The sequence below is a fragment of the Furipterus horrens genome, unplaced genomic scaffold (assembly GCF_987537825.1).
Source record: "Furipterus horrens unplaced genomic scaffold, mFurHor1.1.pri manual_scaffold_4, whole genome shotgun sequence".
Lineage (NCBI taxonomy): Eukaryota > Metazoa > Chordata > Mammalia > Chiroptera > Furipteridae > Furipterus > Furipterus horrens.
This window is the reverse complement of record NW_028327174.1, coordinates 85,941,298-85,969,266: the sequence shown is the minus strand read 5'-3', so window position 1 is coordinate 85,969,266 and position 27,969 is coordinate 85,941,298. Positions and strand designations below refer to the sequence as shown.

Genomic DNA, 27,969 nt, shown 5'->3' with positions numbered 1-27,969 from the left:
GATCATTTGGAGGGTTATCAGCTGGGCAGGGGGAAGGGAATAAATGGTAATATGGTGCAGGGATTAAGAAGCATAATTGGTTGGTACCGGATAGACAGGAGCAAGTTGAGAATAATACAGGAAAGGGTGAAGCCAAAGAGCTTATATGCATGACCCATGGACATGAACCAAGGGGGGTGGAATTGCTGGAGGGAAGAGGGGTACTGAGCAGAGGGGAGCAAAGGGAAAAAGAAAATGTTCGGAACTACTGTAATAACATAATCAATAAAACACACTTTAAAAATAAATAAATAAAAATAAAAAATTGAAGAAAAAAAAAGAATTGCGGTTAAAACAGGCCTATTTTCAAATTACTAGTTACCAAATTTGCTGATTTGCAGCTCCAATTAATCCTAAGACAAACTTTAAAGGGTAATGTTTTTCAAAAGCATCAATGAAAAGCTACAACTAAATACGCTGTATATTACCTATTTTTTTCACGACAGAAACTACCAATCCTATTAGGTCCACCTCAGAACCACGTGGCTGGAAGTCTGGATTCAATAACTCTTTGAAGGGAACAGGCTCCCTTGGCTGGTAAACTTGAAACAGTATTTCATCTGATGCCTACAAGAAAAAAAAATCAGCATGTGTAAATTCTATAAATTCATATGCATTTATCAAAATTGAAAAATTACAGTGAGAAGGATATACCGGTATTTGTTGAAACTTAGTGTTTTTGGTTGCTATTAACTGTACTGTAGCTCTTCCAGATTTATTTTTAGATTTTGATGTTGCAAGATGATAGATCCTGTATCTCTTTCCCTCTGTTAGCAGGGAATATAAATCTGATGATGGACGCCAGATACTTAATATAACTATTCAGACAAAGAGGAAAAAGACAATGGAAGAACATGTAATCATTAGAATTCCCGTTCAAAAATAAATACTGAAGGACAAGACAAAATCACAGAGTCAAGCATGAGAAGGATGCAATGCACTGTTACTGGTCTGACAATGGAGAAGCCCATGTGAGGAAGAATTCAGGTCTCTAAAATCTCAGACTGGCCTCTGGTGACATGCTGCACAAGAAACAGGGATCTCAGTCCTAAAACCACAGCAAATGCAAGTTTGGAAGAGGAACCTGAGCATGAGATAAAAATGCAGCCAGCTTACACCTGGATTTCAGCCTAATGAGACACTAAGCAGAGAACCCAGCCAGTTCCTTCCAGACTTGTGATCTACAGAACTGTGAGGTAACAAAACAAATTTTATCGCAGGGCAGGAAAAGCCAGTGACCCAAGCAGGAAGACTGCGCAGAGGCCTAAAAGCCCTTCCCTGTTGGTGATCCCCAAATGGATTTGGTCTCTTCCCAGTGGATGAACCAGAAGAACATTTTATTCAGAATTGCTAGTCCTTAGTTTTCATTGAACACTAAAGCAACTGTTTCACTAAATTTGGTAACTTGACTCAAGGAACTCTCTGGTTCCAAGGTCAGCCTGAAAGAGGGATCCAGGCCAGATTCCAGCATCTGTGGAGACCTGGCGGATCCAGGCTCCTCTGGGAATGAAGGTGAGACCCATGACACCCCCTCTGTCCTGGCCAAGTGCTCCAACCCAGAGGCTGCCTTAGGATGGGACCTGGTGGACGCAGGCTCCTTCTCTTCTGCTCAGTCGAAAAATTTGGTCACAAGTTCTGAAGGACTGCACAGCTAGAAAAAATGTTCACCACCAAGTGCTAAAAAGCATCTCTTTGATTTTCATATTTTGGAACTCTCAGCAGTTACAAAAGACTGAAAACCATGGTTGTCTTTTGGGGCCCACTTTGGAGGACATGAAAACAAAGAGGTGTGATACTGGAGAAAATAGCCAAGAAGAGACAGAGCCAGGAAGGGAATGACAAAGAAGAAGGGAGAAAGTAGGGAATGGAAGGGAGAGGAGCTGGTTGACCACGCAGTGGTTTTAGTCAGCGGGCCTCAGGATTGCAGCTCCTCATTCTGAGGGCTCCTCACTCTGAGGGCTCCCCACCCTTCACTTATCCACCCCAAAACGTGGTTCTGCTGGAAATCACAAAGCTGCCAACCCAGCATTTGTTCCTGCAGTTTCCTTTCCAGGTTCTCAGGGAGGGATGAGGTGGGTTATGTTGGTTTCCAAGTGGGTGGAAGCCAAGTCTGGAGCCTTGTTGGCATCCTTGGAGATCACTTTAAGGTAGAGAAATTCAGAAAAGCTTTGGGTCATATGTAGCTTTGTTAAAAATTTATATTAAATGAAAAATAATATTTTTCTGCCTAAAAAAAAAAAAAAAAAGAATACTGAGAACAACTAATATCTAAATATTCTATTATCATTTTCTGGGTACTGGTAGACTTTGCTCCTCTGATGTGCACTAAACTTTACATTTCATCTAGCATTTGAAATAATTTTATTAGTACTGAAACTTAAAACTGGTAAAAACAAAAAATTTACATACTGACCTGAATCTTTTCCTTTTTCCTCATAGCTTATGATACGCAACTTCCACACAGTTGTAACGTCCCTTGATAACATTTGCTCCCCTTTCTCAGCAGACTCTACAGCCTTCTGGAATTCCAACTGGATGTGTGCTTGCCTCTTATCATTCAACATCTGTCTATGATTTTTCAAGGCTCTTAACTGCTCTTCACTAAAGTAAGCCTGTGATCATTTAACATATGAAGGCATTTAAGGTTGGAATAAAAAGCAAACAAAACACCTCATCTATTGTAAATGAATCCCTTTAAATGGGGGTAAAACACAAGAGAGTTAAGTTCACTTTAAGGGTGTGACAATACAATAATTAAGATTAATGTACTCAGCTTATCATATAACAAACATTATAGTGTCTTAAACCGTTTACTAGTCTTCATGACCAATTTCCCTAGAGTCAAAACAACCCCTGCTTATAAATGTATTCTAATAACATCCATCAACATCAATGACATTATTATAAATGGCTAACATGTGATAGCTCACTCTATTTGAGAATTGGATCTATATGTGGGAAATGTGTTAATTCATTTAATCTATATAATAACCCTACGAGGTAGGAGCTGTTATTGTTTCCACATTGTAGATAATAAAACTGAGGTGTAGAGGGAATAAGTAACTACAGAGGCACATAGGTAGGGTTAGCTCATGAGCTCTCATTCTTAGCCCCCATAGTATAATTTCATGAACTTTCTGGAAGAGCTGACACAATTTTAAACAGACATGTACTAGCCCTGGCCAGTAGCTCAGTCAGTTAGTGTCTTCCTGATACACCATGGGGTTGTGGGTTCAATCTTTGGTCAGGGCACATATAAGAATCAACCAATAAATGCATAAATAAATGGAACAACCAATCAATGTTTCTCTCCCTCTCTCTCTAAAAATAAAACAAAACAAAAAACCCCAAACCAAAATCCAGACATGGCTACAAGCACTTCTCGCTGCCTCCACACTTCTCTCTCAATCACTTCACCAAATTGCTGTCTGTACTTCTTGGGAATCCCACCCAGTGTAGCAACAATAAATGAATGAATGAACAAAAACTAAAATCAAATAAAACAGGAAGTGGAATCTGACACATAACACACTAGACTGCTGCTGCCTTACAAATCTTAATCTCCTGATCTACTTGGGCAGGGAGACTTGAACTCTCTGCACCCTGTGAAGAGCTAAAAATGTAGACAGTATTTAAACATGAATTAGAAAGAAATCTATGATTTCCAATGTCCCACAACATTCAGTATCATCACCAAAAACAAATCTTTTTGACAGAGTGTTTCAGAAATTGATGGTTATAACTTTATAAGAATTACAGTTATAACTTTATCTGAGTGAAATCTCAGCATCATATAAACTCAGAACCTTAGAGATAAGCCCCTCTCAGAACATCCCTTGACAGAATGTAGGAAAAAAGCCTAAAAGATAAATCACTTGTCCAGCTACAAAGTGGCGGGACCAGGTTAGAATTTAGTCCTCCGACTCTCATTCTGCTCATTACTTCTTCCTTATAAAGAAATTCTATAAAACACCAGACTAAAAAATATTTCATTAAATTTTGTGGATGAAATTAAAACTATCTTCATGATGACTTGGAGAAAGCACAGCTTCAATAAATGTAATAATATATGCTATAGAGTCAAATAATGTTTCAGGAGAGCAAAATAAAGCTTTAACTTACAGACCTGTATGAAGTATACTCACAGGCTTTCAAACCGGACTCACCTTTCACCAGCAGAATCTGAGTTGTACCAGTTGGAAACATATATTCACACTTTTACAAATATTATGTAATTTGACACTAAAATAATTTATTTTATGCCCAATCTGCTTGGCTAGTAAACGGCAGAGCCATGATTCTAAGCCCATGCCATTTCTAACATAGTTCAGTTCTCTTCTAAAAGCACAGACTGGCCTCTGGTGACATGCTGCACAAGAAACAGGGATCTCAGTCCTACAACCACAGCAAATGCAAGTTTGGAAGAGGAACCTGAGCATGAGATAAAAATGCAGCCAGCTTACACCTGGATTTCAGCCTAATGAGACACTAAGCAGAGAACCCAGCCAGTTCCTTCCAGACTTGTGATCTACAGAACTGTGAGGTAACAAAACAAATTTTATCGCAGGGCAGGAAAAGCCAGTGACCCAAGCAGGAAGACTGCGCAGAGGCCTAAAAGCCCTTCCCTGTTGGTGATCCCCAAATGGATTTGGTCTCTTCCCAGTGGATGAACCAGAAGAACATTTTATTTAGAACTGCTAGTCCTTAGTTTTTATTGAACACTAAAGCAACTGTTTCACTAAATTTGGTAACTTGACTCAAGGAAATCTTGTCTATTTAAGTCCCCTTCAGGTAGACAATCACGAAATAAGACTCTGGGTAGAATTTGAGAAAGAGCTGAGAACATGGAAACTAAGATATTGCTTTGAAGATGCTTGTTTTATTTTAAAAGTAAATAAGTTTTGTCTGCATTTTAAGCCACATTTACTTAACATATAAAATTATTTAATGATTCTACCTATTCTCTGTTTGATGCAGAATCAAAAATGTACCACCGTGTTTGGTTCATCACTGTGGACCCCAGAAATGCAAATGCCCCCTTTGAGAAACAGCATTTCTACATACTGCTTCCCATGGCATCCAGAGCATGCTCATCCCTTTCACCGTAAGGCTTACTGCATGCCCTCCTCTCTCACCTCTAGGTAACTGGGGTCTGGCGCAGTCCTTACTGCTTCATAGAGCTCTGCACCATCCTGCAGAGCACAAATTTGCTGTCTGGTTAGTGCACATGAGGGTGCACATTGTTTTGTTATACTTTCTAGGAAGAAAAGCATCACTAATTAGCTAAACCACAAAGTTAACAACCTTGAAAACAAGACAATCAAGCAAAAAACACACAAATAAGGGAGGTTAAAAAATAAGTTTTCTAGGAAAATGTGAAGCTAGTGTATCCATAATTTAAAAAATTGTCAAGAGTTTACTTGATTAATTTGTAAATGAAGAAAATAATTTCACAATTTACTTAAATCATGAAAACACATGAACTAATATTTAAGCAAATCAAATTTTGAGTCTAATTTTTCTGCAGATTTATATAGAACATGAAGTTAAATAACATAGAAAATCATGAAGAAAAGCAGAACATAGTTTTCAGCAATAAAAAAGGGAGATAAAAAAGTAAGTTACATGTCCTGTAAACAAAAAACACTATAATTTTTACTATTAAAATTGATGCCATAGCAAAAACAAGTTCTAATTCCAAGTATAACAACATAAAACCCAACAACTACAGTAACAGAAAATTGCAAAGTTACATAATGAAGAAAAAGACACTGAAGAAGGAGAATGACAATGTCTTAGGGGAAAATAATTTGAGTTTTTCTTTTTTTTAAATTGAATATATTTGACATATAACACTGTAAATTTGAGGTGTACAACATGTTACTGGGATACATTTATATATGTAATATGATTGCCTTTGTATGAATATTTATCACATTGCATAACTGCAGTACAATATTGCTCTTTATACTCACTATACTCAGAGAAGGAAAACTCTGACTCCAAAAAACCTCCGCTGCCTTGCGGCATACCTCTTCAGGGGAAAGGCTAAGGGAGTAAACCCCGACAGAAAATCCGGAGCCGGAGTCCCTAAGGCGGTTTGACGTTGTAGTCAACACCGGCAACTCCTGCGGCGCACCTGAAGCCAAGCTGTATTGACTCCGTCTTTCCCTTGGACCCTTCAGCTGCGAAGAGAGGGGGGGTCTGCTGCATGGGCAACAGCAGACCCTCCATATCACCCTGCCCAGGCTCTGTAGCTTCAGCGTCATCGCAAGATGTCGATTCAACACGGGAGGAGACAGATACCGTGTCACTCCCGAGTCGGACTGCACAACCATTCTCGGCGGTGCAGATAGACTCTTAAGAAGCTACACCATCGTCTCTCGAGACGGACGGCTGCCGACGACGACTCACTATACTGTACATTAGATCTCTGGCTTAAGTTACTAACTTGTTTCAAGTTTGTACCTTAAATACGATCAGTATTATCCCCTTACACCACCCAGTGGTAACCACCATTATATTCTATTTTTTACAAGTTTGCCTTTTTTATACTTCATATGTAAGTGATATCATACAGAACTTACATAGAGAAAAATAATTTGATAGTTCTTTCCTTCACTGCTATTCTTTCTCTAATACTGAAAAAGGTACTATAAATACTTTAGTACTGAAGCTTAAGACGGACTTTACTTAAGACTTCTGAATAGTGCTATGGGTATGTCATGTACTATTGCCTAAGGCAATTATAAGTATCTAAAAGCTCAGTGTGTTGAATAAAGATGTAATAATTTGGGGTCTGTTCAATGCTTATCTGTGTATTTATGTAATAATATTTTTAAAAAGCCGAAGTTGCCCATCAGTAGATGAGTGGATAAAAATGCAGTGGAATACTATGAGGATGTAAAAAAGAAGGAACTCTTAACCTTTGCAACAGCATGGATGGACCCGGAGAGTATTATGCTAAGTGAAATATGCCAGTCAATGAAAGACAAATACCGTATGATCTCACTTATATGTGGAATTTTATGAACAAAATAAACTGATGAACAAAACAGAGAGGGGAGTAGTGGGGTGGGGAGGACTTGATAAAAGAAGGTGAAGGGATTAGCCAAAGAACATACACGCATAGCCCATGGACACAGACAAGTGTGGTGAAGGCCAGGGGTGGGGGCAGGGGCTGGGTCAAAGTGGGAAACGGGAGGGAAAATGGGGTCATCTCTAATAGTCAACAATTTTTTAAAAAGAAAAAAAAAAGAGAATAAAAATATTTGATTCAGAATTAGAAAAAAGAAATCTATTACTTAAAGACAATTTACCTAATTATTAAAATTAGAAGCCTCCAAAACCTCTAATTAAAAAAAAAATTGTTTTCATATAAACTTGTAATATACAACTCATTTTACCTTCATGCTCTTCAAATTCCGTTTGAATTTTAGTGAATAAGTTTTCTAGTTTACTTTGTTGGGCCTCCGCATATTTTGCTGCTTCCTTTTCTTCTTCTCTTTCATTGCGAAATATGTATAATCCAGATGATGTCTTCTCCATCCACTGTTAAAATGCATCAAACAGAAATGCATGATGAGGAGGAATCATTCAAATTAACTGTCTCAAAGGAGAGAAATATAGAGTAAATTTCAAGAATATGTCATACCTGCATAGGGTATACTCTTTGAATAACTACATCAACACAACCAACATTTCCTCCATCACTGAAAAGTGATGACAAGGGGAGAGGAAAAGGTCTAGGGTCAGGAGAGAATCCAAGCTTGGCATACCAGCAAGCAGGCCGGGTACTGTTAGCAGAAATCTGAACAAATTAAGGAATACACAAATTTATAAGTAAATATATTCAATTTTATTTCAGATTTCATAAGATTTTCATTCTTTTAGGACTTCTTTAAAAATATTCACTTTAAAAAGTGTCACGAAGGTAAGAAAGTAAGTAGAAAATTGTACAGGAGTAAAAATACTTTCAAAATACAGTATCTTAAAAATTGTTCAAGAAACAGACTCAGATTCAGAGAACAAACTGATGGCCACTAGAGAAAAGTGAAGCTGGGAGCCTGGGTGAAAAGATGTACAGATTAGCAGTTACAAAATAGTCATGGAAGTGGGAAGTACAGCACAGGGAACATAGTCAATAACACTGTAATAACTATGTGTGGTGCCAGGGGGTACTGGAAATATCGGGGGGACCACTTTGTTTAGTGTGTAACTGTCTAACCACTATGCTCTACACACGACACTAATACAGTATTGAATGTCAACTATAATTTTAAAGTTGTTTAAAAATTTTTTTAATAAAAGAGATTTAGTCATGGAAAGAGGGAAACCTATTGCACAATGGCCAGAGTGTGCAGAGCAGGATTAAGGGAGGCTTTTTTTTTTCTTTTTAGGTTGAGGAAAACCTGTGGGCATCTGAAAGCTGAGGAGGATTGGTGCTGCCAACAGACTCTGGGCTGCTGATGAAAACACTCTAAAAGTCATTGTGGTGATGGCTGCACAATTCTGTGATCATGGAATTGTCACTTTCATTGGGTAAACTGCATGGTGTGTGAATTATATCTCAATAAAGCTGTTTCTAAAAAAGATAAAATTGCTATAAAGCCTTAATGTTATGTAAGTATGACTACAGGTATACCTTGTTTCATTGCAGTATGCTTTATTACACTTCACAAATGCGTATTTTAAAAAACTGAAGGTTGGTGGCAACCCTCCATCGAGCAAGTCTATTGGCACCATTTTTCCAACAGCACTCGCTTACTTTGTGCCTCTTTCACATTTTGGTAATTCTCACAATATTTCAAACTTTTGCATTTTATCTATGTTATGGTGATCTGTGATCAGTGAATCTTTGAGAAATTGTTTGTGAAACGAAGAGTCAACCCATGCAGCAAACTTCACTGTTGTCTCATTTTAAGAAATTGTCACATCGACCCCAACCTTGGGCAACCACCGCCTGATCAATCAACAGCCATCAGTGTCAAGGCAAGACCTTCCACCAGTAAAAAGACTTGCTGAAGGCTCAGATCATGGTCAGCATTTTTAAGCAATAAAGTATCTGTGAATTAAGGTATGTACATTTTTTGTAGACATAATGCCATTGCATGCTTAATAAGACTATAGCAGGAATTTTCAACTGGTGCTGTGGCCACAAGAGGCTCAGTGGTGTGCTGCAAGAATTTTTAGAATATGCAATACCTATTTAGTCAGGGGCACAGACTTCTTTTCTCTTAGACTGTCAAATAAAAAAATGACAACAGCTAATACAATAATAGCCATCCAGTGTGAATGAATAAAAATTATACCTATTTTTCCCTGGCTGGTGTGGCTCAGGTGGTTGAAGCATCATCCCCTAACTGAAAGGTTGTGGGTTCAATTCCTGCTCAGGGCACAAGCCTGCACTGTGGGTTTGATCCCTGGTCTGGGTGTGTGCAGGAAGTAAACGATCAAAAGCTCTACATCGATGTTTTTCTCTCTCTCTCTTCGCTCTCCCATTCCCTCTCTTGAAAAGCAATGAAAAGATGTCTTTGGGTGAGGATAAAAAAAATTATACCTTGTTTTTGGTCAGACTGGCAAAAAATATATTTCTTGGTGTGCTATAGAATTTTAGCAATTAGTTTATGAGTGCCATGAGATGAAAAAGGCTGAAAATTGCTAAACACAATATAGTGTAAACATAACTTTTATGTGTAATGGGGAACCAAAATGTTCATGAGATTCATTTTACTGAGATATTTGTTGTATCGTGGTGGTCTGGAACTGAACCCACAATATTTCTAAAGTATGCTTGTATTAGAAAATAACACAGAATTATATTTAAACATGATGGATTAAAATACACTTATTTACCTAGGCTCCCTCAAAATATCCTACAATGACAAAGAACTGGAGAGGATAGTAGATAAGATAGTTACCAAAATTTTGGAAGTTAATAGTTTGTTGGACAAGTGGTAAATAACAAAGCAGCTCAAGAATAATGCCAGTTAACAAAAATAGCAAACATTCATTGAGCACTTACTGCGGTCCCTGGCACAGTGTTAGTGCTTTACATATATTAACATTTAATCCTCACAATAACCCTAAGACTTATTCCCATTTTACAGGTTACAAAACTTAAGTACAAGGAAAATAACATAACCTACCCAAGGTTATTCAGCTAGCAAACTTGCTGTTATGAAGCCAATATGAAACAAAATAATTTAAGAAAACTGAAGGCAACAGATACCTCTGCAGGTAGAAGCTGAAAACAGGAGGAATGGTTGAGATTTTGTATGAATGTGATTAAGACCTCAGATACCAAGCAACCAGGTGACTGTCTTCCCTCCTCTGGGTTCAAAAAGAACCCAGGAAGGGTTTACTTTCTGAAGAGGCTGAGCCACACATATACTGGACTCTGGACCACCAGGCAGATGTAGCTAGGGTGCAGGTGAGATGCTATATTGAAAACAAAAATGCAACAAAAATCCTTATGCTGAAAAGAAATCTCTCTATTAGTTTCCTTACTCTGTTCAGCTCTTGGAACAGTCATTGATGTCTGACGGTCTCCTAAAGGAAAAAATCAAATCCCCATCTTACCACCCTACAAGTTGACAAGCCCCACCTCACACAGAACTTTTAATCAGCTCATTAGTGCCCCACTCTTGAAGAAGAAACAACAGCCAACAATCACCAGTTGAGAAAAGTATCCAACCTGAGATCCAAACAAGAAAAAAAAGGTTCTCATAGGGGGGAAAAAAAATGCATGGAGCAGAAAAAACTAAAATAAATCAAAATATTAATTGCTTAGAAAGATAAGAAGATACTATATCCACGAAACAAGTACCAGATGTCATAAAAAAGAATAAAAACATTTAGGAAATAATAAAGGTCTCTAGAAAATTAAACATTCTGCCAATAGGCAAAAAATCACTTTAGGGATTAAAAGGTAAAATTAAGAACTAGAAATTGGGTTGCGGAGAAAACAACAAAATGGAAGATAGGAGGAAAAAACAAGAAAATTAGAGGACCAATCTAAGAGGCCTAGTGCCTAAATATTAGGAATTAAAAAAATAAAAATAAAAGAGAGAAAGAAAAATGGAAGGGAAGACATTATCAAAGAACTACTTCCTTCAAGAAACTTTCCCAGAATTCAATGAAGGACATGTGTTTATAGACTAAATGCCACTGTGTACCTAGGACAATGATTAAAAAGTAAGGCTGACAACTGACCTGGAGTCTGCACGATCCTTCCCCATGTGGGAAGGCCACCCTCCCCTCCACACACCCACTCTTATTAGGGATTTCTGGACCCAGGAGTAGGTAGGACGATGACCATGTCCAGCTTGAAGCAGCTAGAGGAGCTCGAGACCTTCGCCCATTGTCCTTTATAAGATTATAAAGGGTCTTAAGTCTGAGAGGGAGGGATTGTTATTTTTTTATTGTTAAAATAATTATTTATTTATTAAAAAAAGAAGAAGAATATATGAAAGGGTGAGGCAGGAGAGCTTTTGTATGTACGACCCATGGGCATGGACTTGTGTGTGGGGGGATTGCTGGGGGAGGGAGGGTACTGAGTGGAGGGGTGCAAAGGGGAATAAATTGGAACTAGTGTAACAATATAATCAATAAAATATACTTAAAAAAAAAATAAGGCTGAAACCAAAGTACATTACTATGAAATTTCAGAATACCTGAAGATAAACAATATTGAAAATGTCTTGGGAAAGATCCCATAGTGAAGGACTGGGAATAAGAATAGCACTGAACATAGCAGAAGCTATACTAGACGCAAGAAGATAATAGAGGAAATGTCTTCAAAATTGTGAAGAAATTATTTCAATGTCAAAGTGTATATTCGGCCAACCTTACAATATGATCAAAAAAAGCTGCATACTCCCTTTCTCAGGAAGCCTCTGGAGGTTCTATGTCCTTAAAACTAAAGAATAAATCTAGAAAGAGATGAAATTCAGAAAATTCTACTGACACAGAAAGAGGTGAAAATACTGTCCAGGATGATACCTGTTTAGCATATATAGAAAATCACTACTTCAGAATAAAGCAAAAATATGGAGAGGTGCAAGAATCTCCAAGAAAAAGAAATGGAACTGATAAAGGTTATTTTAACACATTGAGATGAGTTTTATATAGCTCCTGCATGGGAATGAGTTGGCGGTAAGGACATAAAAATTAAGAAAAACAAACAAACAAAAAAGCAAGACTAAATCCAGGGAAAGCAGTAAGCTGTAGAGAAAGGAAATGTAATCATAGTATATATTATATGCTGAGTTGCAAAAAATATTTGTCATAGGCATTATAACATAAACATTGAATACATACTTCAGTCCTCTTTTGCAGCAGGAAACTAATAGTTAATGTCTAAACTGAAGGAGAGAAGACACAGCATATAAGCCAAAGAACAGCCAACAGGATTTGCAGTGGTTGCCTTTGTGGGGCCTATAGAGAGGGTCAGGCAGGGTTGCAATACTGACGGCTTTTTTGAGGGGTCATAAGCCTTATACAATCATATTCAGCTTAATGATGGGGATATGTTATGAGAAGTGCGTATGAGAAACTACTGCTTATACTGAGATTATAGTACATTTTCAAGAAGCAGAATATCCTAAACAGGCATAAGTATATTTAAAACTTTAAAACCTTCCTAGAATTGAACTGAATCAGTGACTAATTTTTATCAAGAGTGCATTAATTTAACTTACCTTTAATATAAGAGATTCTGGGGCTTCAAGAGGGGAACAGGCATCAGGAGAGCCTACCAGTTCTGCTCCATGAGTGATGATCTTCTGACCGACAGCCAGTCTACCTTTCTGTACGAGAGCTGAGAGGGGAGGGTCCAGCTGGGCCTTCACAGCATACCATCCGTCTGTCAGTTCCACAATGGCAGCTTTGCTGGTATCCACACCACTAGTTTTACTGCTAGAAGTTGCGGGTAAACTTGAACTTGGTAAAAGTATTTCAGAAACACAGAGAACAAGTGTTTTTGCAGCTATGTCATCCCTTTCCATTATCTTTTTTATAGCTGATCTTTGACTTCTATCTATTTCCACATCATATCTAAAAAGAAAAATAAAAATGCATTATTTTAGGACTCGTGAGTCTATAATTTCAATGTAAAAACAGTCAGTCATCAGATAATTGGAAAAAAAATTTAGTACCTTTATCGAAGAAATACTGAGAAGAGAATTTAAAATTTGGTGGCTAGCAGTATATGAAGTTTTATACCATTAAAATATGAATTAAACATTAACTCCCAAAATGTAAAAATTCTTTATTAGTAATCCTCAAATACTGGATCAAATCAGAAATTCAAACTCTTCTTATATGCCAAGAAGTTAAGGAGGGGGTGGGGGAAGAGGGAAGTAGAGGCATATGAATGTGTGATTTCTCTGAAGTGGGGCCAAAGGGGTGGTGACTCCATACAACTGAACACCAGTGTGGGATGGCAAGGTCACCACCCACAGACTCATGTGCCTTTAAAGGGATGAAGCCACAGACTGCACAGAAGTCTGAATTACACTGCAGGATATCAGTACATAATGCAATGCTTTAAACTCACCTGTATTTTAACTGAAGAAGCACCCTTTCTGGGTTTAAGCATCTAGTAGCAAATTGCTTAGGAAAGGAAAATTCCATAGCCGCCAGTTTCCATACAATCCATCTATAGTGGTTATAGACCCAACCTCTAGAAATAAGCTTTGGATCCACACCTGGGGTGTCACACAGAGCCCTGAACGAAGTGTAATAATATAGTAAAAAAAAACAGGATAATATTAAATTCAATAACCATGACTATTCTTTGCAAAAATCTATACTATACAAGAACATTCAACAAATTTCTGAGTTAATGTATAATCAATAAGCAACATAATTTTAGCAAATGATTTGACATAAATAAAAATGTAATCAAAATCCACTTAACATATTGTCAATACAACTATTTCAACTGGAAAATCAGATCCTTACTTTAAAGTAATTATATTTGGGATTATTTTTCTTATTAAAGAGACTTTTTAGAAATCACACAAGAACTTCCCTCCCTAGTCCTGGTGCTGCTCCCCTCTCTGCTCACATCTCAAACTCCTTTATCTTTCCCATCCTCACTCTTAGTACTAAGGTAGCAGAAATAATCAAAAGAGAACTTCCATAAGCTTCCACTCTCACACATACCAACCCACCAGCCTCTGTACTCTTCACTTTGCCCTCTTTTGCCATTTGTACCTGAACTCCCAACCTTTCTTGTCTAGTCAAGGACACTGACCTAGAAATGCCTCATCTCTCCCCTGAATCATCAATTTTATGCCCCATCTACTGGACGATTTCCAGCAGCATAAAACAAACAAACACAACAAAACTAACACCCTCTGATTCTACTTCCTTCTCCAGACACTACCCTGTTTCTCTGCTTCTCTTTTAGGCAATGCCTCACACCTTCAAAATATACCCAGAATTCAATTGCTTTAACCAACTGAATTGCACCTCCTTGGCCCAAGCAAATATTTCTCATCTGGATTACTGCAATAGCTTCCTAAGTGGTCTCTCTGCCTCTACCCTTGCCCCGCCCTACAGCCTGACCCTAACAAATATCCAGAGTCATTATTTCAAAAAATAAGCTAGATCATGTCACCTTCTGCTTTAAACATTCATTCTATGATTATTCAGAGTGAAAGCCAATGTTCTTACAAAGATCTGTAAGGTCTTACTCCTCTATCCTGTCTACCACAACTCCTGCTACCCAGTCTATTCCAGCTACGCTAACCTTCCTCCTGTTGCATGCTGCCCCCCACACAGTCCTATGCTCACTCCCTTGAACTCCTTCAGGTCATTGATAGAATGTCACAGACTCAGTGAAACCTCCTGACACTTAAGCTATTTTAAAAAACTGCACCTCTCCTCACCTAACTCTCCCTAAACCCTTTCCAGCTTTATCTTCATAGTATTTATCACATTCTAATATACAACTTACTTCTTAAAAAATTTTTTTTTAACCTTTACTGGACAGTGTGCTTTTTCACTGATTTTAGTTTGCAGGCTGGTATTCAATCCACTGAGCCACACCAGCCAGGGCTTGTTTTTTTAAATTGATTTTATAGAGAAAGACAGAGGAGGGTGGGGGGTTGGGGGGAGAGAGAGAAACACCAATATGAGAGAGAAACATTGATTGGTTGCCTCCCTTAAGCACCCTGATTCCAGACTCCGTACAGCAATACATGAGTTCTTGCTCTAGAAAACCAAGTGCTCTCAGCATGTTAGAAAGGAAGCTTGAGAGGCCAAGAACCCAGGGTGTCATGTTTGAATCTCTTGAAGAAAAGGCTGATCAATTTCAAGCTGACAGGGACTCAAAGCAGGCCAAGAAGAACCTTTCTAGGAACTTTGAGAAGCAGCCCTCCCACCATCCTTTGCAGATCAAGAAGCAGCTGTCCCCAGGCCTCTGTAGCAAAGAGTGGGATGGGGCAGTCCCTTTCTCTGAGTCCCAGAAGATGGTGACTGTACTGACTGCCCCCTTGGGTTTTTCAGTTCATTTAAGGTCAACCTAGGCATGTGCCCTGTTGGGGGATGGAACCCATAACCCTTTTGGTGCATGGGACCTTGCAATCAACTTAGCCTCCCAGCCAGAGCCAGTTTACCTTTTTTACTAATTTTCTTTCCACGCTCAAGACTGCACTACTGGAATGAAAGACTTGTAGGGCAGATTTTTGTTGTTGTTGCTCTTTTTCCTAATAGGGTAGTATCTGGCACATAGTAGGTCCTCAATAAGTATTTGTTGGATGATCCAAAAACAACCTGAGTTTTAATACTCAAATGTTATGAATCATGCCCACCTGATTACAGGGTCATCACTCTTAACCTTTCACCCTGGCTGGTTTGGCTCAGTGGATTGAGCGTCGGCCTGCGAGCTAAGTGTCGCTGGTTCGATCTTCCAGTCAGGGCACATCAGAGAAGGAAAACTCTGATTCCAAAAAACCTCCGCTGCCTTGCGGCATACCTCTTCAGGGGAAAGGCTAAGGGAGTAAACCCTGACAGAAAATCCAGAGCCGGAGTCCCTAAGGCGGTTTGACGTTGTAGTCAACACCGGCAACTCCTGCGGCGCACCTGAAGCCAAACTGTATTGACTCCGTCTTTCCCTTGGATCCTTCAGCTGCGAAGAGAGGGGGGGTCTGCTGCATGGGCAACAGCAGACCCTCCATATCACCCTGCCCAGGCTCTGTAGCTTCAGCTTCACTGGAGAGGACACTCCAGCGATATCGCAAGATGTCGATTCAACACGGGAGGAGACAGATACCGTGTCACTCCCGAGTCGGACTGCACAGCCATTCTCGGCGGTGCAGATAAGACTCTTAAGAAGCTACACCATCGTCTCTCGAGACGGACGGCTGCCGACGACGACGACTCTTAACCTTTACACAATGCAGTCTACTAAATACAACAACATACTACAACTGTTTAGCATACTTTTCCAACTAGAATTGATAGCAGATATATGTTATGTGAGACTAGTGCAAGATGTAAATAACATTCCTCTTTTAAAATAACATAAAAGTAACAAACAAAACATTCTAATAACATAAAATACGTAACAAAAATTTAAGAAAATATGTTTTATCACTTCCCCCAAACTATAAATTTTAGAAAGATGTACAGAGCTATTAAAAAATAAGGGCACTACAGAAAGGTTTCCCATCTCTTGCCACTGGCATGAGGTAATACATCTGTGAAAGCAAAAGCTTTAAATTATGTTTATATAAGTATACATTAGAATCATAAAAGGTTATATAGTTTCTAAGTTGTTGATGTTTTAGGGCAGTGGTGTTTACCAATTTTTGGCATTTTTCTTAATAGGATAGTATCTGGCACATTACTGTTATTTATGTACTTATGTTTAATTTTTAGTATTTCTATTTCATATTTATTGAAATACACAATGAAAGAGAATATGACATAACTGTATGTATGTGGGGGTCTCTAATAAGACCAATTCATATTTAATTTTTCTCATCAGTTTTTGGTTCATAAATGCATACGAAAAGTGTCCCAATTTAAGAAAAACCATTTCATTAAAACCTAAGACAAACCATAATTTACTTTTTAAGATTTCAACATGCCCTGGCCAGTGTGCTCAGTTGGTTGGAACATTAACCTATAACAGAAGGGTTGTGGATTTGATTCCCAGTTAGGGCACATGCCTGGGTTGTGGGTTCAATCCCTGGTCTGGGTGTATGAGGCAGGTGACCAATCGATGTTTCCTTCTCACAGTGATTTTTCTCTTTTTCCCTTCCTCTCTCCCTTCTCCCTTCCTCTCTAAAAGCAGTAAAGAAATGTCTGTGGGTAAGGATAAGAAAAAAAAATTCCAACAGAATGAATATCAATTGAACCATGATGCATTTAAAATGATCCAATATATAAAAGTTTGATTCCTAGACAACCTTTTAAGTTCAAGAGATAAGGAAAGAGAAAAAAAAAGGGACTTGTGAGAAACAGGGATGATAGAATATGTAAAGGTTAACACGAATGTCTTTTTAAATACAGTACCTATAAAATTCTTCTTTTCCAGCTTTCCCGTCATTGGAGGGTATGAGCCATCCACCGTCAGCCAACTGTGCTCCCTTTCCAGCCCATGAATCTTCCTTACCAAAATAATCCTGAATGTGAAACTGAAAAGACTCTGCATTTTTGCTGTTAATTTTTATGCAATGTTTAGAGATGCCATACATATATAGCTGCATAAAAGAAAGAAACATTTGATAATGAAAAACAAAATCAAAGATAATTTTCATAGAAAACAATTGTAAGAAACCCAAACTGAACTTAACTCAAAATTTTTCATTAAAATATTAAAATAATCACTATAAAAACATTTAACTTATTTACTAGAAGCTAAAATGCTGATGACCCACATATTCAAGAATCTGTTGCAACTTTATTCCCCTGTGTATATGCCTACAGATATATCTGACATCGGAAGTCATTGTGAGGATAAAAAAAAAAGTAACAATAACAACAACAACAAAAAAGTAACAAACAAACAACAAAAGCCCTGGCTGGTGTGGCTCAGTGGATTGAGCACCAGCCCGCGAACCGAAGGGTTGCCGGTTCAATTCCGGTCAGGGCACATGCCTGTGTTGTGGGACAGGTCCCTGGTTGGGTGTGCACGAGAGGCAACCACACATTGATGTTTCTCTCCCTCCCTTTCTCTCTCTCTTACCCTCTGTCTCAAATTAATTAATTAATTAATTAATTAATAAAATTTAAACAAACAAACAAATAACAAAAAAAACCCAAGTAACTATGTTTTACAGAAACTTTTAAGTCCAAGAATTTAGAAGGGAGAGAACAGTAAAAAGTATAAGTATTTTAGGGAGTTTGACCTCAGGAGGTCAGATTTCTACACAGGCCTGGCCTACTTCCAAGGTGCTCACTTTATCTCAGAGTATTTTTTCCTTTGTTCATACTTGACTCTGGAGTCAGACTCCCTGCTTTGGAATTGTGGCTCTTCTACCTGATAGTTTTGGGCAGTTACTTAACCTTCTCTGTGCTTCAGTCCTCTCATCTGTAAAATGATGAATAAAATAGGTGCTTGTGAAGGTCAAATGAGATATAACCAACAGGCACAGAGCTGAGAAGAGTGCCTAGCACATAGAAAATGAGTACTCAATGAATGTTATTTATTAATTAATACCAATATCATTTTCACTTTTCAGGTGACTAAAATGCTAACTAGATAGTACTTGTTTAACAAAAATCCTTTTTTAAAAATGTGAGTAGTTTTTAGTGAGTTCAGGACTATGAGTTATTCTCAATTTAAATTCAATGAGACTACTTTCCTCTAACACCTAGCTGTGAGCACTTATAATAAAAAAATACATTTTGAAGGGAGAAGAGAAATACTAATTTTGAAGCACAGTTCACTTTGTAGGATAAGGCACCAGAGGAGAAGAAGGCTGTCCCTGTAGGTGGATTAGAACACATGGAGATTTCATTCAGCCACTCATTCCTGCTTCAATTCATTCATTCTTCAAACAGAACAATTTGGAGATACTAGTTAATAAAGTAAAATTATACGTTACTATAAAAGCTGTTAGTGTTGTCGACAAAAGCATACCTGTTTATGGGAACATGCAGAAGGAACTTGGCCTTCTACTGCTACTTTCAGAGAGATTCTTGGCATAGTGGATGTTTTTGCAAGATATAGACTTCCTGGCTGTGGAAAAATACATTGTCTCTGTTTCTTCTTAATCCGCATATCCTGTGTATCTCTGGCATTCTGAAGATTTGCAATTAAATCTATTAAGGAATAAGTAATCAGAAAAAAATTGTACTGATATAAAATTTAAAAAGCACAACCCTTGCTTTACAAAATTATACATATCAGTTAGCTCTAATTTTAAAGCTTCAGGAAAGGAATTAAAGAAGTTTCAACTTCTAAAGAATAGAAATAAATCTATTATTTTTATTTCAGATGTGGAAGAAAACTAGTAGCCTGATAAAAAATGCTTCAGTAATAGCAGCCCTAGATTTTATGTCCCCAAGTAGTTACCTTTGAAAGAAAATATTAGAATAATTTAAACCTAATCTTTGGCCTTGGGAATCTAAAGTATTAAAAAATATTTTGAAATTATTAATCACCACAAATGGGGGAAAATCCTCAAGGCATTATTTAATCCAAGAAATATCTAACTGAAAGGCAAAAATATGTCAACACAAACTTTCACACAATACCTAAAGGTTTTTCTTCACACTTTGTGGAGATTATAGTTGCTCCCTGATTGGAGTTATCTTTGTTAGGCTGATGAATTTCACTGTCATTAATATTATTTTTACTACTACTAGAGCCATGTTCAGCTATGTTTTTTGTTTTTAGTTTGTTTTCCTTCAGATGAGTATTGCTTCCAAGACACTGATAATCTCTGTGAGAATGTGATTTAGCTTTAAAAGGTGGGACAAAGACTCTCATTAGTTTGCCTGTAGTCATCAGGTCTCTCCTTTTTTTATTTCTTGTGGCAGGAACCTTACAAAATGGTGGCCCCCAAACTGATGAATTGTTTGAAGACTTGTCCAAAGTCAGTTGTTCATAAAAATGAGATTTGGGCAGAAATTCTTGACCAGGTTTAGTAAAATCTGGAGTCTGTATTTCTTGCCTTTCCTTGGTTGTGCTACAATGGGAAGAAAACATTTGTTTGGTTAGTTACCAGCAAATGTATACAAACACACACACAGTTATGCAATATGCCTTTTTGGGGGGAGACCCTCACTGCTATATGGTGATACTATTCTGGTAATTGTTTTGCATTTGCCAAACAGAACCAATACCACGCTTTTCAAGTCCATCACAACTTCTTACACACTGATGTCAGCCTTTGATTTTACCACCTACTTCCCAGCCAACCTTTGACTTTACCACCTACTTCCCATAATGGAAGTGTGTCAAACACAAATCCTTGTGTCTATACCCTTACTCACCTCTTTTACCAAAGAAAGAGCTATGCATCTTCTTCTCATGGCTAATGCTTTCACCTGTACTTCTGACCCCAACTAATAACTCGGTCTTTTCAGGAGTCCCATTCTTCCAGTCATTATTCTACGTCCTTCCTTTCTCTTTTTATCACCTGTTGGTATCTTTTTCTTTTTTCTAAGTTCTCCTTTATTTAGCTAGAAAGCGTTGCACACTTTTTTTTTTTTATCAATAAAATGGTTACAAGTTTATTTTATCAATTAAATGGTTACAATAGTTCCAACTAGCCTTGCCCACTCTTTAAACACTTCTCTCAGCCTTGTCTCCTCTTCAGGTTCATACTCACTGTTACTTTCTCCTCGTGGCCAACCTTCCTAAATAAGTAATCTAAACTAGCTATTTTCACTTCCTCAATTTCCATTCATTGAACTCTAATTTCTCTCACTGCTCTGTAGAAATTTTTCTCAAGTTACTAATAACCTCCCAAATGCCAAAAAAATATTGCTTCATGTGTACACTCATTCTACCAGACCTTTGGCAGCTATGACAAGTTGACTTTTTTCTTTCTAAAATTCTCACCACTAATAGCTACACCACCACTGTCGCTTTGTTATTTTTCTTTTTGAGGGGCTGGTTTTTCTTCTTTCTGACTCTTAAAAAAATAGTTCTGTCTCTGAAGCTGGATTCCTTTCCTAGACACTTTTCTGGGCGAGGTCAGTCATATCCATTGCTTAAATTATCATCTACCTAACAATAAAAATATTAACCTGTACATTATGCCTGACCTTCCCCTAGGTGTTATTCCTACACTTTGAACTGCATAAAGCACCCGACAGCTTTACCTTGTTGTTCCACACTCATATCAAACTCAACATGGCCACCACTAAATTATCATCTTCCCTAAAATTACATGTCCTTCCTAACTGATATCTTGTTGAAAAGCCCATACTTCCTTTACTCAGTGTGAAACCTCTGGAACCTGAAGTTACCCTAGAACTAACTTAGTTATCCATTCATTTATCCACCAAATATTTAATGAGGTCCTACTATGTGCCAGGCACTGTTCGGGCTGGGGGATAGAGTGACAAAACAAAATCAGTTTATATTTTAGTGGAGGGAAACAGAAATATGTCGCATGGTAGTAAATGATATGGAGATAAACCTTCTGGTAATTGGCATCTGAAAAAAAAAACTTCTTTCATATATTGGTCAGTGTTAAGATTCTGGGGTGGAAATCATTTCCTTTTGGAATTTTAAAGGCACTGCTCTGTATTATACATTATAGAATCTATAATCTTCTAGCTTTCATTGTTAATGATCAGAGGATTTATACCACATGACCCTTAAAACTTTGTTTCAAACCTGATTTTTTTTGCCCGCTGAAAAATTTAATGTTCCTCTCTGCCCATAGTGTTCTATAATTTCACAAGGATGCCCCTTAATGGCGGTCATTTTATTCATGTGCTCACCGAGGACCCTTTTAACCAAGAAAACTCATGTCCTTCAGTACTGATAAAATAAACTCTTTCTTTGAAAATTTCTCTCTTCATTTCCCTTGTTCCTTCTTTCTCAAACTCCAAACTTTCAGTTTTCTGATTATCTTTTCAGTACTTTCTTCATCTCTTTCTCTTTTTGTTCTACATTCAGGGAGTGTTCATAACTTTGATCTTCTGTTACTTCTACTGAGTTAGTATTTCTGTGCTATCATATTTTTAATTTCTAAGAGCTCTTTTGTACATATTTTAAGGATGCAATATGTTCTCTTTCCTGAGAATAGTAGTAATTAAAAAGTTTTCTTCTCCTTGCACAGTCTATACCCTCTAAGCTTCTTATTTTCTCCTTTCTTCCTTTCTTTCTTCCTCCCTTCTTTTGTACTTTGGACACTGTCTTTCATGGAGGCTTTCTTCCAGTGACAGGTGTTCCTTAATTGGCTATTCTTATTTCAGAGTGAGGCACTGAAGAGACAACTGAAAGCTGTGTGCTGGTGGGCTTGTCCATTGTTGACTTCACTGTCTGGTGATATGGCTATGCTGTTGTAACTGTCAGTATTTTTATTTTTGTCTCCTAAGCTGGTCACATCCCCCTCTTCCCACCCCAAAACCTTCCAGTCTTCTGCCTGGAGGCTTAGCTGCCAGCAATGGAAGCCAAGTATGGGAAGGAGGCCAGGAAGTCTCACTACTTGATATACAGATTTTTACTTAATCTCTGTGTTCAGTACCTTCCTACCACCCCATCCCCAATTCAGAATCCCTCCAACTCCTCTTCTCCAGAGAATAACCTTCTGGATGAGGGATAATTGCCTATCTGCAATGGGGAAAGGAATATAGATGTTTCTTAAATAGATTTTCAGTGAATCTTATTTTCTACTTCACCTTCAGTACATGTTGCAGCCAACCTGAGTCTCTTTCGGGATTTTTAGAAAAAATTGAATTGAGTAGCTTCTCTACTGGCTCTAATGTCAGGTTTGGGCTAAGTCTTTCATGCTTTTTAGCTTCCAAAATTTCATTGTCTTTTCTTATCATTGTCCTTGTGGATTTATACATAAAAAAAAAAAAAATCTTAGTAATTTTAGTAGGATTTTAGAGAAGAGAGAAAATATTTCCCATGTATTCTAACTTTTGATAATGGATTTTGAGTAACGTTCTTAACCCAACTGAACCTCGGTACCTCGCCCAGAAAATGGGCATAAAATCTGTATAACCATCAAGTTATGACTAAAAAAATGAGCTAATATATGGACAGCACTATCAAGTATGACCCAAGTACACAATGATTTAACCCTGATGCAGGCCTTCAAAAGGAAAGCATTAACTCGTGTATGCATGTTAGTGCCATTATTTCTAGAAATATTTATGTAAAAAAAACCATGCTTTTCCTACAACGTTATTAGTAGAATTTTTAGTCATTTAAACATATCTTACCAAAAGGGTCCACAGGTAATGGGCTCTAAAAAACTGTGATGCATAAACAATCTTCTATCTTTTATTGTGCCTAGAAAAATATTATTTTACATCGTCTTAATAAAAATGCATTTTATATTAGACATTTCCTATGTATTTATTACACATTATTGTAAATACACATAAAATTTGATGTAATTATAGACCTTAGTATTTTCAATGCATATAATAGGGGCTCAATAAATAACTACCAAGATATATTTGAGTCACATATTGATGACTATATTCCAAATAATCCACAATACAAACATAGAAAAGAAATCAGTATAAATTTAGTCAGCTGATGTTAATCACAACTCAAAGGTGTTAGCCCACTGCCAATGCAAATGTCAAATTTAAGATTTAGTCTTGTAAAGGTTTAGAAGCTAAACTTTAGATATTATTTATTCTCAGTATGTAACTTGTACTTCTTATACCTCCTACTAGTCCATTGAAAGGGGCCTAGTCAAAAAAACTAGAATACATTAATAGAGCCACATGATCAAGTACTATGCAATCATGAAAAGAATGAGGAAGATCTCTAAAGATATGTCCAGATATGTTCCAAAGTAAACAAGACCAACAAAGAAGGTATAAAACAGTGTAAAACATACTGATACCTTGTGAGTGAGAAAGAAAAATAATGAGAGTATGTGTGTGTGTATTAAATTTGAAACTATTATGTATGTATGTATATACTGAAAGACAGTGGATCTCAAAGGGTAATCCTTGGGGTGCCCACAACTCTATTATGGAATTCAGGCTGTCAAAGCTATCTTAATAATAACAACAGTAATATGTCATATATGTCGCCCTGGCTGGTGTGGCTCAGTGGATTGAGCACCAGCTTGTGAACCGAAGGGTTGATGGTTCAATTCCCAGTCAGGGCACATGCCTGGGTTGCGGGCCAGTTCCCCAGTTGGAGGCACATGAGAGGCAACCAATCTCTCACATAACAATGTTTCTCTCCCTCTCTGTTTCCCTCCCTTCCTCTCTCTGTAAAAATAAATAAATAAAATCTTCTTAAAAAAAATGTCATATATGTCTTTTTCACTTGATGTTTGCACTGCTGGTGCATATCACTGCAGACATTAGTGTGACGATTAGCTCAAGGAAATGTACTTACGTGCATCTTTCACACACTTCCATTTTTACATAAAAGAATAACCAAAAAAGTATAGTTATTCAGACTTGGATATTCAGTAGCTTGTCACTACAAATAAAACAAGTGGCAGTATTTGTGGCCAGTGGTAAAATGTAAGCTTTTAAACAAAAACTAGAATTTTGGAAAGCTTTTATCTGGCTCTGTTAGCCTGACAACTTACCAATACTTAAAAGTTTTCACATTAGATCAGTAGTGATAAAAAGTGATTGCTAAATATAGTATTAAAAATATGCCAAGACTCCCGGCCAAGATAGACACATGCCGTCTCCCTCCACAATTAATAAGGGATACCACTATCTTAAAACTAGAGACAACCAGAAGTTCCAGAAAATCGAGCTGCATGGAAGTCCAATGAAGATATAAAAAAGAAACACTCATCCAAACAGGTAAGAGGGGCGGAGAAAGCAGTGTGATGGCGGTAGCAGTGTCAGGCCAGCAGAAAGCGCAGTCACATGTTTTAAAAAGTAAGGAGGGACACCTGGGGAGCACTCCCAGCACCAGACTAGACCAAACAGCTCATGGTTCCAGCGCCAGGGAAAATAAAGCCTCATTGCTTCTGACTGTGCAAACCAATGGGGGTTGGGGTGGAGGAAGAAACTGCTGCTATTTAAACAGAGTCCACTTGTTTAAAGGGCCCACATGGTCCTAGAACGTCTGCAGACCCACCCACTCTGGGAACGATGGCCAGGGCAACAGTTAGAGGGACACCAGTACCATATGGGAAGCAGGAGAAATGCCTAGAAAAGGGGTGAGTGCCAAGCAAGTAGCATTGTTTCGTCTCAGACCCCTTGTCTACATACAGCACCACAACGTGGTGAAACAGGTTGCCCTGTACTGATGAATACCTAAGGCTCCACCCCTTACAACATAACAGGTGTAAGCGCTCTACCTAAGAAACAGAGGCAAATAAACATGGGAGCCTGTCAAGATGAGGAGACAGATAAGTATAACCCAAAGAGGGAACAGATCAAGGTTCCAGTGGGAGAACTAAGTGACAAGGATATAGCCAATCTAACAGATGTAGAGTTCAAAACACTGGTGTTAAAGATGCTCACAGACTTGACAGATATGTTTAAGTATGGCAAACGCAAAAAGAAAGAAGTAAAGGTTATGCTACATGAAATGAAGGAAAATCCACCCAAAAAGAATGGTGAAGGAAAGGAAACCTGGGTTCAAATATATGTAAGGAAGAAAAAAAACAGTCAACCAGTACAGAATGAGAAAGCAAGAACTGAAAAAACTGAGCAGAGGCTTAGGAACCTCTGGGACAGCTTTAAACATACCAACATTCAAATCATAGGCATGCCAGAAGGAAGAGAGGAAGAGCAAGAAATCGAAAGCTTAAGTGAAAAAATAATGAAGGAAAACTTACCAAATTTGGCAAGGGAAATAGACATACAAGTTCAGGAAGCACAGAGCGTCCCAAACAAGCTAGACCTAAAGAGGACCACACCAAGACACATCGTAATTAAAATGCCAAAGGTGAAAGATAAAGAGAGAATCTTAAAATCAGCAAGAGAAAAGCAGAGAGTTACCTACAAAGGGGTGCCTATAAGACAATGAGGTAATTTCTCAAAAGAAACTGTGCAGGCAAGAAGGGATTGGCAAGAAGTATTCAATGTGATGAAAAGTAAGGACCTACAATCAAGATTACTCTGTCCAGCAAAGCTATCATTTAGAATGGAAGGGCAGATAAAGTGCTTCCCAGACAAGGTAAAGACAAAAGAGTTCATAATCACCAAGCCCTTATTATATGAAATCTTAAAGGGGCTATTTAGGAAAAAGATAAAAAATATGAACATTAAAATGACAACAAACTCACAACTATCGACAACTGAATCTAAAAAATAAAATAAAAATCTAACTAAGGAAACCAGTATAGGAACAGAATGATAGGTATGGGGATCATTTGGAGGGTTATCAGCTGGGAGGGGGGAAGGGGAGAAATGAGGATATGGTGCAGGGATTAAGAAGCATAATTGGTTGGTACAAAATAGACAGGGGTAAGTTAAGAATAATATAGGAAAGGGTGAAGCCAAAGAACTTATATGCATGAACCATGAACATGAACTAAGGGGGGGGGTGGGATTGCTGGAGGGTAGGAGTGTACTGGGTAGAGGGGAGCAAAGGGAAAAGAAATTGGGACAACTGTAACAACATAATTAATACAATATACTTTAAAAATATGATTATATTTGGAAGAACTGCATAACTAAGTGAACTAATATTTTCAAAATGACCAGGGCACAATGCTACAAATATTAAAAACTTTCCACTCTCAATTTCTAACATGGTCAATACAAACAAATATAATTCACATACACAGATGTTCTTTGGGGTCTCGATAATCTTTAAGAGTATTAAAAGGTCTCAGATCAAAAGGTTTGAGAACCACCACTGCAGCATAAGTAACTATGGTATTGTTATTATTGTGGCATAAAAAAACAGTAATATATACCGCAATGAGAATAACTAGAACCCTAATCTTGTTATTTTAAAAACTATTAACCACTGAAAGGATCATTGGAGAAATGGTGATTTTAGGAATAGAGCAGGGAATTACAAGGAAATCCTAGGAAATCTTTTAATGATAATAAAAAGCACAGATGTGCTCAAAGGTTAACAAGGCATGCTTAAAAAAAAGTAAACCCTTGAAAATACTTTAAAGAGATTTCCACTTTTAAATTTGGCATGATTTAAAATAAAAAAGAATGTTGTCTTTTTCTGAAAATGTACACCATGTATAATACATTTTACTTTTAAACTTTATACATGTATTATAAATAAAAATCTAAAATTAAATTTTATTCAACAGAGGAAAAAAATCTTTTCTGTCATTGGCAGTGATTATTACAGCAATTACTTCTTTAATCTAAAAAACTGGTAATTAAAGGGATAAAATGAAGCTTTTAACCTGCTTTTTTAAGAAGAACTATAGTTCATCCCAAGTTGTTAGGAGAAAGCTCTTCCTTGCTGTAGAATCCCAGCTATTAAATGTATAAGGAATAACATAATTTGAAAATCACTATTTTCCAACCTCCAATTAAATAACTGACTCAAGTAAATATCATCAATGGATGTTAAAATTGTGAGTGGAAGACTGTTTGCTAAAATGAATATTCTCACAGGACCAAAGGATCATCCCACAGATTACTTGCTAATTGCAAATGGGAAAACATACCTTTAATGAAGTGATCTGGTGGTTAGCAGCTTAACAAAGTAATCAAGTCATTTGACACAATGTGCCCCTGATATGATGCAATGCATGTACATAGAACTTCTATGAGGCATTCTTGCCAAAAATGCAGAACCTAATCCTAATTAAGTCCTTGATCCAAATAGGGACTAGAACAAAAAGTTAATTGATACTATGACAA

General features: G+C 37.5%; 1 protein-coding gene across 1 annotated transcript in view; it reads right to left on the bottom strand.

The window, feature by feature from the left end:
• Positions 1–27,969, bottom strand: part of BRCA2 (BRCA2 DNA repair associated) — a 73,122-nt gene that overhangs the window by 18,864 nt on the left and 26,289 nt on the right. Inside the window, exons 12-23 of the mRNA XM_090273704.1 lie at positions 23,410–23,479; positions 19,756–20,189; positions 19,139–19,320; positions 17,569–17,756; positions 13,598–13,768; positions 12,741–13,095; positions 7,694–7,849; positions 7,446–7,590; positions 5,175–5,296; positions 2,453–2,651; positions 694–857; positions 468–606 (exon numbers count right to left, since the gene is read on the bottom strand). Coding sequence (XP_090129830.1) covers positions 468–606; positions 694–857; positions 2,453–2,651; positions 5,175–5,296; positions 7,446–7,590; positions 7,694–7,849; positions 12,741–13,095; positions 13,598–13,768; positions 17,569–17,756; positions 19,139–19,320; positions 19,756–20,189; positions 23,410–23,479 — 2,325 coding nt within the window. The remainder of the gene's footprint in view (positions 1–467; positions 607–693; positions 858–2,452; positions 2,652–5,174; positions 5,297–7,445; positions 7,591–7,693; positions 7,850–12,740; positions 13,096–13,597; positions 13,769–17,568; positions 17,757–19,138; positions 19,321–19,755; positions 20,190–23,409; positions 23,480–27,969) is intronic.